A 14,009-nucleotide genomic window follows, 5' to 3' on the forward strand; every position below is an offset into this window, starting at 1 on the left:
TTAAAGCTACTGTATTTGTGTATTTTTAGCCATCATACAGTATGTGTGTTGTGTGTGTTTTATTTGCATCTGAGTGAGTGTGTGTACGCGCTCACTTGTCGAGGGGGTTGCGGCCCTCATAGCTCTTCATGATACGGAGCACCTGGACGTCCTGGGAAAGGTAGACGGGGGGCAGCAGGCCGTGGATGCCCAGCTGCAGGCGCTCCTGTAGGGTGAAGGCCATGCCCTGCAGGGGGGTGGAGACGCACACATCCAACATAAAGGGTCAACGATAGCGCTGTGTAACAGACACCATCCAATGTTGTAGCATTGGTATAGCTAGCATTGATCTAGCTAGATATTGTTCACATAAACACCCAGTTATCAGGCCTTTACAATTATTGTCTTCAATAGAGAAGCTTTAGAGCTTTAGCTGTGTTGTGGTTCTGATCATGTCTTGAGCATTCCTTTTTTTTTTAGGCCTATTGCATGTAGGGAAATTCATATAGTTGCTCAGAGGGCTGACCGGCCCCCAACTTTGTGGTCTGGTTGTGCTTAGTGCCACTACTCTGTCATGTCAGTATTCTGGCGTTCCCTCTTTCTCACACACTCGTTCGCTCTAGCTCTTCTTTCTTTCTTCAAATGGAAAGAATTCTTCAGAAAGCAAGAGGCTCGTCATGGAAATAAATCAAATGTTCAGGAACTTGCTACTGTAAATGTGCTACTATTGTAGTGTCAATATGTAAAGTTATGATAGCCTAATGTAACACTCGCACCTGGGGTTTGGTCCATTAATAATAAACAGCTGTTAATATGTCAATCACAGTGACACACGGGTTTCTGGATCAAAAAGGGGCTTAGTTGGTGGGCGTGGCAGGGGGCGTTGCAATCTGCGTCGTCAGCCCATCGGTGCAGCTGAATTTAAGAGAACATTTTAGAGGCCCCCCCATCTTGGCGGTGTAGAGAAATCTTTGACTTTTTAAGCCAATTTTGTGCATTGTACTAATTTATCCATAAAGTTCAGATAATTTTTTGCAGTTTTAAAGCAGATTTGCTGCAATTCTGTACATTTTGACATGGAGCTGAAAGAAAATGTTGCAATTTTAAAACAAATGTCCTGCTAGTCTACATATTCTGCCATGGAGCGGAGATAAAATGTTGTAGTTCTAAGGTTAATTTCCTGCAATTCCATGCATTTTGCCATGGCTAATGCCGTGTTCTTTTTGGAATTTTCAAATCACCCTGACTGTCTAGCTTTTATTTTGGTGATTGTTAGTACTCAAAGATTATATTATGAAAAAAGATATACTGTGCCTTAAGAAAGTATTCATACCCCTTGACTTATTCGTCATTTTGTTATGTTACAGCATTAATTCAAAATTTATTAAATATATTTTCTCACCCATCTACACACAATACCCCATAATGACAAAGTGAAAAGATGTTTTTTGTTAATTTATTGAAAATTGTGAAATATTTCATTTGCATAAGTATTCACACCCCCAAGTCAATACTTTGTAGAAACCCCCCCGGAAGCGATTACAGCTGAGTCTTTCTGGGTAAGTCTCTAACTGCTTTCCACACCTGGATTGTGTAACATTGGCACATTATTCTTGTCAAAATTCTTCAAGCTCTGTCAAATTGGTTGTCGATCATTGCAAGACAACCATTGTCAGGTCTTACTATAGATTTTCAAATAGATTTAAGTCTACCACTCAGGAACATTCACTGTCTTATTGGTAAGCAACTCCAGTGTAGATTTGGCCATGTGTTTTTGGTTAATGTCCTGCTGAAAGGTGAATTCATCTCCCAGTGTCTGGTGAAAGCACAACCCCGGCGCCGACAAAGATGGCCGCCTCGCTTCGCGTTCCTAGGAAACTATGCAGTATTTAGTTTTTTTACGTGTTATTTCTTACATTGGTACCCCAGGTAATCTTAGGTTTTATTACATACAGTCGGGAGGAACTACTGAATATAAGAGCAAAGTCAACTCACCATCATTACGACCAGGAATATGACTTTCCCGAAGCGGATCCTGTGTTCTGCCTTCCACCCAGGACAATGGATCGGATCCCAGCCGGCGACACAAAGCAACGACGCCGTAAAAGGGGCAAACGAAGCGGTCTTCTGGTCAGGCTCCGGAGATGGGCACATCGCGCACCACTCCCTAGCATACTACTCGCCAATGTCCAGTCTCTTGACAACAAGGTTGATGAAATCCGAGCAAGGGTAGCATTCCAGAGAGACATCAGAGACTGTAACGTTCTTTGCTTCACGGAAACATGGCTCACTCGAGAGACTATCGGAGTCGGTGCAGTCAGCTGGTTTCTTCATGCATCACGCCGACAGAAACAAGCATCTTTCTGGTAAGAAGAGGGGCAGGGGGGTATGCCTTATGATTAACGAGACGTGGTGTGATCATAAAAACATACAGGAACTCAAGTCCTTCTGTTCACCTGACATCAAGTTTGCAGACGACACTACAGTGGTAGGCTTGATTACCAACAACGATGAGACTGCCTACAGGGAGGAGGTGAGTGCCCTCGGAGTGTGGTGTCAGGAAAATAACCTCACACTCAACGTCAAAAAAACAAAGGAGATGATTGTGGACTTCAGGAAACAGCAGAGGGAGCACCCCCCTATCCACATCGACGGGACAGTAGTGGAGAGGGTAGTAAGTTAAGTTCCTCGGCGTACACATCACGGACAAATTGAATTGGTCCACCCACAGAGACAGCGTTGTGAAGAAGGCGCAGCAGCGCCTCTTCAACCTCAGGAGGCTGAAGAAATTTGGCTTGTCACCAAAAGCAAAAAGCAAACTTCTACAGATGCACAATCGAGAGCATCCTGTCGGGCTGTATCACCACCTGGTACGGCAACTCCTCCGCCCACAACCGTAAGGCTCTCCAGAGGGTAGTGAGGTCTGCACAACGCATCACCGGGGGAAAACTACCTGCCCTCCAGGACACCTACACCCCCCCGATGTCACAGGAAGGCCATAAAGATCATCAAGGACAACAACCACCCGAGCCACTGCCTGTTCACCCCGCTATCATCCAGAAGGTGAGGTCAGTACAGGTGCATCAAAGCAGGGACCGAAAGACTGAAAAACAGCTTCTATCTCAAGGCCATCAGACTGTAAAACAGCCACCACTAACATTGAGTGGCTGCTTCCAACATACTGACTCAACTCCAGCCACTTTAATAATGGAAATTGATGGGAATTAATGTAAAAAAAAAATCACTAGCCACTTTAAACAATGCCACTTAATATAAATGTTTACATACCCTATATTACTCATCTCATATGTATATCCTGTACTCTATATCATCTACTGCATATTTATGTAATACATGTATCACTAGCCACTTTAACTATGCCACTTTGTTTACATTCCCTACATTACTTATCTCATATGTATATACTGTACTCGACACCATCTACTGCATCTTGCCTATGCCGTTCTGTACCATCACTCACTAGGCTACCTGTGCTTTGCCACATGTTTTGCAGTATTACTTTAGTGCCTTTTAGGAAACAGGATGCATGGTTTTGAATATTTGTATTCTGTTCAAGCTTCCATCTTTTCACTCTGCCAGTTAGGTTAGTATTGTGGAGTAACTACAGTACAATGTTGTTGAACAATCCTCAGTTTTATCCTATCACAGCCATTATCGAAAATATGTTTGTCTCTGTGGCTGGTTTGTCCTCTGGCAAATCAACTGTAAATGTCGGTGTTCCTCAAGGCTTTGTTTTAGGACCACTATTGTTTTAATTTACCTCTTGGTGATGTCATTCAGAAACATAATGTTAACTTTCACTGCTATGCGGACAACACACAGCTGTACATTTCGATGAAACGTGGTGAAGCCCCAAAATTGCCCTCCCTGGAAGCCTGTGTTTCAGACGTAAGGTAGTGGATGGCGGCAAATGTTCTATTTTTAAACTCAGACAAAACAGAATGCCAGCTCTAGGTCCCAAGAAAAAAAGATCTTATGTTGAATCTGACAATTAATCTTGATGGTTGTACAGTTGTCTCAAATAAAACTGTGAAGGACCTCTGCATTACTCTGGACCCTGATCTCTCTTTTATCAAGACTGTTTCAATGACAGCTTTTTTCCATCTACGTAACATTGCAAAAATCAGAAACTTTGTCCAAAAAGGATGCAAAAAAATGTGTCCATGCTTTTGTCACTTCTAGGTTAGACTACTGCAACGCCCTACTTTCCAGCTACCCGGATAAAGCACTAAATAAACTTCAGTTAGTGCTAAAACACGGCTGCTACAATCTTGACTAGAACCCCAAAAAATTAGCATATTACTCCAATGCTAGCCTCGCTACACGGGCTTCATGTTAAGGCTAGGGCTGATTTCAAGGTTTTACTTCTAAGCAAACAGCTGGAGGCAGGGCTTTCTCCTATAGAGCTCCATTTTAATGGAATGGTCTGCCTATCCATGTGAGAGACGCAGACTAGGTCTCGACCTTTAAGTGTTTTATTGAAGACTCATCTCTTCAGTAGGTCCTAGGATTGAGTGTAGTCTGGCCCAGGAGTGTGAAGGTGAACGGAAAGGCACTGGAGCCCTTGCTGTCTCTGCCTGGCTGGTTCCCCTCTCTCCACTTGGATTCTCTGCCTCAAACCCTATTACAGGGGCTGAGTCACTGCCTTACTGGTGCACTTCCATGCTGTCCCTAGGAGGGGTGTGTCACTTGAGTGGGTTGAGTGACTGACGTGATCTTCCTGTCCAAGCTGGCGCCCCCCCTTGGGTTTGTGCCGTGGGGGAGATCTTTGTGGGCGTATTATACTCGGCCTTGTCTCAGGATGGTAAGTTGGTGGTTGAAGATATCCGTCTAGTGGTGTGGGACCTGTGCTATGTCCAAGTTGGTGGAGTTATATCCTGCCTGTTTGGCCCTGTCCGGGGTTATCGTCGGACGGGGCCACAGTGTCTCCCGACCCCTCCTGTCTCAGCCTCCAGTATTTATGCTGCAATAGTTTGTGTTGGGGGGGCTAGGATCAGCCTTATATCTGGAGTATTTCTCCTGTCTTATCTGGTGTCCTGTGTGAATTAAAGTATGCTCTCTAATTCTCTCTCTCTCCTTCTTTCTGTCTCTCAGAGGACCTGATCCCTAGGACCATGCCTCAGGACTACCTGGCCTGATGACTCCTTGCTGTCCCCAGTCCACCTGGTCGTGCTGCTGCTCCAGTTTCAACTGTTCTGCCTGCGGCTATGGAACCCTGACCTGTTCACCGGACGTGCTACCTGTCCCAGACCTGCTGTTTTCAACTCTCTAGAGACAGCAGGAGCGGAAGAGATACTCTGAATGATCGGCTATTAAAAGCCAACTGACATTTACTCCTGAGGTGCTGATCTGTTGCACTCTCTACAACCACTGAGATTATTATGGTCATCTATGAACATTTTAACATCTTGGCCATGTTCTGTTTTAATCTCCACCCGGCACAGCCAGAAGAGGACTGGCCACCCCTCATAGCCTGGTTCCTCTCTAGGTTTCTTCCTATGTTCTGGCCTTTCTAGGGAGTTTTTCCTAGCCAACGTGCTTCTACACCTGCATTGATTGCCGTTTGGGGTTTTAGGCTGGGTTTCTGTACAGCACTTTGAGATATCAGCTGATGTACGAAGGGCTTTATAAATACATTTGATTGATTGATTATGTTTTAAAGTCACCATTGGCCTCATGCTGAAATCCCTGAGGTCTCCTAATTTACCAGCAACTGAGTTAGGAAGGACACCTGTATCTTTGTAGTGAATGGGTGTATTGATACACTAACCAAAGTATAATGAATAACTTCACCTTGCTCAAAGGGATATTCTATGTCTGATTTTTTTTTACTAATAGGTGTCCTTCTTTGCAAGGCATTGGAAAACCTCTCTGGTCTTTGTGGTTGAATCTGTGTTTGAAATTTACTGCTCGACTGAGGGAATTTACAGATAATTGTATGTGTGGGGTACAGAGATGAGGTAGTCATTCAAAAATCATGTTAAACACTTATTGCACAGAGTGACTCCATGCAACTTCATAAGCATATTTTTTCTCCTGAACTTATTTAGGCTTGAAAAACATAATTCCACTTTGATATTATGGGGTATTGTGTGTAGGCCAATTACATAAAATATAAATTTACTCCATTTTAAATTCAGACTGTATCACAGCAAAATGTGAAAAAAGTCAAGGGGTGTGAATACTTTCTGAAGGCACTGTAGGTCCATTATCTTTTATACATTCATCATATGTGTTTTTTTTACACTGTTTGGATTTAGGCGTCCCCAAAAATTGCTTAGGGTGCCAGGCCAAGGATTTTAATGGCAGAAAAATCACTGCTTTCTCATGCTATGTGATGTTAATGGGGATTTTTCCCGAGTCAGATGAACTCGTGAGAACCTAAGAACCGTTTGATGGTGTGATTGTTAAAACGCTTTAATAACTGGTGATATAAAATGTCCTTCAATATGCTGAGCGGTGAATGGGACGGTGTTAGAGATTAATGGTCATAATTGAGAGCAGACTTTGGAACAGTAGTCTGGAGGATGAAAGGTCATGTATTGGTCCGTTTCTACAACTTACAAGTCTTTGCTAAGTAAAGCCCCCGCCTTATCTCAGCTCACTGGTCACCATAGCAGCACCCACCCGTAGCACGCTCTCCAGCAGGTATATTTCACTGGTCACCCCCAAAGCCAATTGCTCCTTTGGCCGCCTTTCCTTCCAGTTCTCTGCTGCCAATGACTGGAATGAACTGAAAAAAATCACTGAAGCTGGAGACTCATATCTCCCTCACTAACTTCAAGCACCAGCTGTCAGAGCAGCTCACAGATCACTGCACATAGCCCATCTGTAAATAGCCCATCCAACTACCTCATCCCCATACTGTTATTTATTTTGCTCCTTTGCACCCCAGTATCTCTACTTGCACACTCATCTTCTGCACATCTATCACTCCAGTGTTTAATTGCTATATTGTAATTATTTCGCCACTATGGTCTATTTATTGCCGTACCTCATTTGCACACTGTATATAGACTTTTTCTATTGTATTATTGACTATGTTTGTTTATTCCATGTGTAACTCTGTGTTGTTGTTTGTCACACTGCTTTGCTTTATCTTGGCCAGGTCGCAGTTGTAAATGAGAACTTGTTAAATAAAGGTTAAATAAAATTTAAAAACATTCACAAACATTTAAATTAAGTGCAACAAATACATAAGTAATTCAACCACAAGATGGAAATACATTATTCGCACACATAGATAATCTGACACACACACCTGTGAGATAGAGCAGCAGTTAGAAGCCCGAAAGTAACACCATCAAGGAAGCACAGCTGACTTAGCCACGGCAATTACACTTTCATAGATAGAGAGAGTTGGGTAATGCAAAGAGCAGACTAAAAACACATATACCCTATAATATGAAAATGTCTGGTGTACAAAAAAGGCCATCAGTGTTTTTGAATCATGTTTCCTCACATAGAAAGTGCAGAACAGCAGTTATAACAATGGACAATTCCTGTCCAGTCTCATTGGCATCAACACGATGACCTAGAATAACCTGAAGAGGGGTGTAACATGGCTCGTTTTGAATCGGGCTATAGAGAGGCTATAGAGATCCCAAGGCCCAATTGAACCTACATCTGCAGGGGCAAACAATATCAGTATCAGAAACAGAACCATACTTGCATTTCACTCTTCACCCTTTATATCTATGTTACTATAATGTTCCAAACCAGACAGTCACACCCCCTTTACCTAAAGCTCTCTTATCAACGGGAACTTTGACTGACCTGATACTTACAGGTAGTTTTGCGAGCCAATGCTAACTAGCGTTTGCGCAATGACTGTACCCATAGACATCCAGTCATTGCACGAACGCTTGTTAGCATTGGTTCGCAAGAATACCTCCAACTTCCTTCATACTGGAGACAGAGACATAAAAATTGTATCCACGAGTTCATCTGACACTGGGGGAGTACAGAAAGGGCCTAATTTACAAAATCCTAAAGTATCTAGCCACACACACTGTTTAACGTCGCAACATATAATCTCAATTGTCTAAATGAGTGCAGTGGCTTTTCATCTGATGGCACTGCACTGTCTGTGGTGGTCTAGGGATTTACCTTGTTCAGGTGGGGGTTTCTGGTGATGTCATAGCCACGCTTCTTGGTGCCGACGCTGCCCTTGCGGCTCGAACCCGAGTGGCACACTCTGACAGCCTCGAGGCAGGTCGCACGGGCCACGGTATCAGGATGGCCCGTTGTGCCAGCGAGGACCCTCATAGAGCCCGCTGTCATGCGTCTGCACAGCGACACACTCCTGCCTGGTAGGGAGTTCATATTTCCTGTGAAGAGAGAGGGCGGGAGAGGTGTTGACTTTTCCTAAATCACCTCAGTTTAAAAAGAGAAGGGTGCAACTGCAGCCTGAAATTCGGGGCGTTCCTGCATGTGGACACCCTCTAAATACTTCTATTGGTCCATTTTTAAGCTATGACTCTGGTATATAGGCGGGAGGCAGGGGCATTTCAGTACAGTAGGTGGCGGTAATGCACCATAAAGTTGGATGCCAACTGCTTATAAACCCCACAGAAGAAAACGCGGGGGCAACAATAGTTGCTAGCTTTTATTTATTTAAACTAGGCAAGTCAGTTAAGAACAAAATATGATTTACAATGATGGCCTACTGTTATATAAGTATTCATACACATAGCTCATATAAACAAAGACATTCCGTCGTAAGAACACATACACCCAGCCACAAGACTGACCCCCTCTATTGGTCGGATGCTCAGGATAAGGCTCTGCTGTGCACCAATGGGGCTTCTGCTCTGGCTAGAGCAAGGCCCGCCTTCAACCCTCCGACCAGTCAAGAAGACCGAAACGACAAGACTCCACCTACTTTATTCTATGTATAAAAATGAATGTAACCGTTGTATAAGGCCTCTTTTTCACCTGACTCCTTGCCGAGTTATGTGAACTAGGTCCGTGCACGTAAAACTGCGGGACAAGATATCTTTGACTCATTAAAACTGTCTTTTGTTACAACTGAAATCCACTCTGTCCAGCGTCCGTGATTGGGTCTCAACTCTCCAGTATTTAAACACTAACAGAACTTGGTAGCGTAGGATGGTTATTCTTGAATTCGATCTATGATAAGTTAGTGTGAGAGGACGAGACTGATCACGGCTAAAAAATCAGACGGAAGAGTGACTTCCCCAGCCATTCATCTTGCCTCAGGAAATCTGATCGGAGCGCTCTATATAAGGTTATATCGAAATCTGCATATTGTATTATAGCCTAAACCAAATTTTGATCAGAAAGTACTCGGTGTGAGTATGAATCGGTGCCCAAAATTGTTTACATAAGAACCTAAGACATTGATTAAAGATATCTTGTTTTGTGGAAGAAAAAAAAAATAATAAATATATATTCTTATTAATTGGCCTATACTCAGTTATTTTAATAGGAATGTGTGAATTGTGATTGACCAATGTGTTAAATTCCTCCAGGGACCCTTTTGTTCTGAAATCTGCATAGAAAACTGTCCTAATTATATATGTATTGGGTTGTGTATAGAGGTGACGTTAAATAGTGGCTGTGTTTTAACACGTAAAGGACACAATTATGGATGTTGGAAATTCAATGAGAATTTCATACGAATGAATAAATGATAGATGAACCGAATCTGCAAGTAAAAATGTCCTATTTTGATACGTTCTGTACTATCGAATAAGGTCTTGTGGAGGTGTGGTTATAGTTGAATGATAGATGAACCGAATCTGCAAGTAAAATCTCCTGTTGATACATATAATATCGAATAGGTCTTGTGGAGGTGTGGTTGGATTGAATGAATCTGCATGAAAAATGCCCTATTAAAAAAGCTGTGTATTATTTAATAGGTTATGTAAGAGGTGTAGTCGAGTAGATACAGGATATGTAAGTTTGGCGTTCCACTAGACAGAGATCGGGAATGAGGTGGCTATTGCACATCAAACAAAACATATGAACCAAAGTTGACGTTCCATGATTCTGAGACCGGGGAAATTAAATTGAAAGAAACGTTTGTCGCGGAGTAAACCGCTAGGTTGGGATACGTAACTGGGCTATTAGGCACACGTGCTGATAGACCAAGCTACCTTAGTATCGAATGGCCGTGCAACTTTGATTGACAGCAGCCGGGCTGGAATACTGATTTTCGCTTTTTTTCATTCCTGTTGATATTGCCTAAAGTTTAAAATTATTCTGACAATTGCTATAGAATCACTCACATTTACTGATATAAGTTCATAAAGGAAGTTACTGAATTGTTTAGAGAAAGTATTTAAATAATTCACTGAACAACTCTTAGTTGTCTAGAAATTCTATCTATATTTCCTACAGAGCTAGAATTACTCTGAAAATTGTTATAGAACCGCATATATTCACGGATATATTGTTCCAAAAGGAAATCGCCGAATCATTTCTAGAAAATACCTAAACGAATCGCTGAACAAATTCAAATAAAATACCGGAGAAACACACACGTGGCGGGCGTCACATACTGATAACCCTCTTTGTATGCGAGGGTGGGGGTGGAAGAGATAAGCCATAGCCAGTACAGCAGTACATCCCTGGTCTCGACCAGGGACGGGCTAAGCATACAACGATAGAAATAAACACCACATAGTAAGGGTTGAATATACCTAAATAACGCATTATACACATTATCAGACGAACTAGATAAAATGTCTGCAGCCACCACGCCCAAACTAAAATTCAATGAACATTTAGATCAGAGTATGATTGATAGAGCGGGAGGTAAAGAACAGTATGGGAAAGTGGAGAAAGTGTGGAAAGGATTACGGATAAAATGGACACAAGCAGGTTATTTTAGCGGAGGACCCCCTATAGGGGGGAAACTCCAAGATATGCAGACAGAATTAGAGGACGCAGTAGAGCATGCAAAAGCGAGTGAGGCGGAGAGAAACAAGATACACAGGTTCAAAAAAGTAGGTACAAGAGAGAAAGAGAGAGCGGAGGTGGAGCTCAAGATAGGGACATGGGCCATACAGGAGAGTAGGAGGGTGCTACCCAAAAACACACCAGACATGATGTGCGTGGCTATTGTGGCGTCGGGGGATGTTAAAGCTCCGCCTGAGAACTTGCCCACGGCTCCCCCTGTGGCCGTTTCTCCCTCACTATATCCACAATTGACAATGGAGGCAGTTCAGCCCCCGCCATACTCAAAGGGACAAAATCACCGGAGCCCGTCACACAACCCATTCCTGCCCAGGGCACCTCCCACAATACAGGCTCCAGTTCTGAGAATAGACCAAGGGGAGTTAAAAGGGGAAATTACACTGGGGATAACGGCTGGCCATATGGTATGTGAACAGTTCGAAACTGGGATTCCAGGAGCAGGAGACCTCCCCCAGGAACGGAGGCCGCAATGCTCCTCTGTGAACTCTCTCACCTCTGAAACCAGAGGACACCTACAAACAAGATTAGATTCAAACCACTTCTATCAGACGGATAGGGAGGACTGTCATCAGAACATGGATATCGAAAACAAAGAAGAAATTGACATGGTGCTCACCCCAGCTCCGATGGGAGCTCCAAACGTGACTAAGATGCAGGAGCTGCTGAAATCATCAATAGCTCGAGCTAAGGAACTCAGGGAGCTAATAGCTAACCAAGATAACAACAGAGAGGGAGCCTACCGTGTGCAAGGCATAATGAGAGGAACAGTAACCGAAGTTACCGAATCAATGGGGTCCGAAACACTCCGTCGGTCCTCCAGAATTGCTGATAGAAGAGAGCGAGAGCAGGAGATGGCAGGACAGTACCCCCTGCGACCGACACCAGGTGATGCACACACTGTGGAGTACCAGCCCTGGAAAATGACTGATTTAACAACACTGATGGGACAGATGCCTAGCCTACATGGAGGAGCTTCAGCGTGGCTACTTCAACTGCAGACACTTACGTCAGGCCTGCAACTCTGCCTAGGAGACATGAAAGCACTTCTAGCAAGAGCCACCGACCACGGAACCATGGAGGCCCTCATGACAGCAGCTGACCTTGGATTGCGGGCCCCAACACTGCCCATAGACCACTTCCGTACCAGATTATGGGAAGTTCTACGGAGAGCATACCCTACAGAAAGAAACCATGCCACCTTATCCTCCTTTACAATCAACCCAGGTGAGCAACCTGCAGCATACCTGGACAGGGCTAAGACCACATGGAGATCGGTCCACGAAGAACCATTCGATCACACTGATACCACACTCAGCATGTGGAAGGAAATGGTGGTCAACGGGTGTCCTGGAGATGTTAAAACCAAACTCAGAGGAACGGTAGGGTTGATTGCACTTCCTCTGACCCAATTCAATACGCATGTGCACCACCATGTGACCCAGCACAACAAGGAAAGAGGGGGTGCTGAGAGCCAGGTGCAGTCCCTCCAGGTACAACTCCTGAAACTCCAATTGAAGGAAGCACAACAAGGAGAAAAACCTAAGAAACAGATGGTGGAGGAAGAAACGAAGGAGTCAGGCACCAAAACAGACATCTCCCAAATAGTGGCCCAGACTGTCTCTCAGATGATCCAACAGCAGGCAGCCTCACTCACTGCCACTAGGGGGGCCCAACCACCCCAATACCCTCCCCCACAGCAGTATATCCTGCAACAACAACACCCAGTATGGGCTCGACGGGGTCCCTACACTGGACAACACAGAGGGGGAAACTACCAGTGTTTTAACTGCGGAATTCCCGGTCATTTTGCCAGAGATTGCATGAAACCACTCTCCCCGCAGCAACAGCAATGGAGAGCAAGAGGAAGTGGGGGAAACCCACCTCTGCAACACCATCAACCAGGACCCAGTTCCCAGCAGCAGTCAGCACCTGCATACAACCACCCCGGACCTACTCACATGCAACAGCAGCAGGGAGGATACAACCAACCGCAGTTCCTGGGAATGGCAGGGAACACCTTGCCCTGGCCATGAAAATGCCCACCACCCACGGCAGAAGAAGGAAACAGCAACTCCCAGACGGTTCACATGTCACCCTTGAATCAGCCATCATCCCTTAACCAGCATCGGCCCAATTAGCTGAAATCATCGGATTGACGCAGGTCCTCATCAGAGGAAAAGGAAAGACTGAATATCTATACAGACTCAGCCCATGCCCATGAAGCAGTCCACACTGATGGACCCAGAACTTTTATGAGAAACACATGGCCCCACACACGAAGGCAAACAAAAGACCCTCCAAAAAGGCCTCGCACATCTGGTGGCACCCTCACATAAAAAATATGACTGACTTATTTTATGACGATGATTTATTTTGTGACAAATGCAATGTTTGTGACAGACACAACCCAAAGAAACCACATCGAACACCAATGGGCTCATACTTAGTACCTAATGCATGTTTTCAGGACATTAGTATAGACTACACCGACACGGGCCCCGACAATTTATCTAAAGGCAAACGCTATCTCCTAGTTATAGTAGATAGGTTATCCAAATGGGTAGAGGCAATACTAACAAAAGGGGAGGATGCTAGGTCAGTCTTTGAGTGGCTACAAACCAAACTAATACCCAGGTATGGCATCCCAAGACAAATCAAATTTGACAAATGGCTCACATTTAACAAACACCTGAGACAGGTGGAAGAAAGATTTGGCATAACCCACAGATTTGGATCTGTGTACAGGCCCCAATCCCAAAATCTGGTGGAACGTCAAACCAAAAGCAAAAGCTAAGATAGCTAAAGTATGTGCCTCATGGGATAATGACTGGTAGAGTCATGCATGGTCCACCAAGGGAGGGAGGTCATATGCCCGCCCTTGATGTACAACAAATTGTAATGTCTAATTATGTGAAAAAACTGACGGTTCTCTCTGCAGCACTCTCTACCCAGGTTCACAAGGTCCAGGAGGGGGAGCTGCCGGGGGACACGCCACTACTGAAGGTAAAGGTTGGTGACTGGGTGAGGGTTAAAGTCCACAAGAGAAAGTGGCTGGAACCCAGGTG

The 14,009-nt window shown here is 44.3% G+C and overlaps 1 protein-coding gene across 2 annotated transcripts in view; it reads right to left on the reverse strand.

The window, feature by feature from the left end:
- Positions 1-14,009, reverse strand: part of LOC139380573 (NADP-dependent malic enzyme-like) — a 28,448-nt gene that overhangs the window by 11,657 nt on the left and 2,782 nt on the right. For both annotated transcript variants that reach the window (XM_071123366.1, XM_071123367.1), the window contains exons 2-3: positions 8,110-8,330; positions 96-226 (exon numbers count right to left, since the gene is read on the reverse strand). In XM_071123366.1, coding sequence (XP_070979467.1) covers positions 96-226; positions 8,110-8,325 — 347 coding nt within the window. In that variant the 5' untranslated portion in view covers positions 8,326-8,330. The remainder of the gene's footprint in view (positions 1-95; positions 227-8,109; positions 8,331-14,009) is intronic.

This window comes from Oncorhynchus clarkii, chromosome 22, assembly GCF_045791955.1.
Source record: "Oncorhynchus clarkii lewisi isolate Uvic-CL-2024 chromosome 22, UVic_Ocla_1.0, whole genome shotgun sequence".
NCBI classification, from domain to species: domain Eukaryota; kingdom Metazoa; phylum Chordata; class Actinopteri; order Salmoniformes; family Salmonidae; genus Oncorhynchus; species Oncorhynchus clarkii.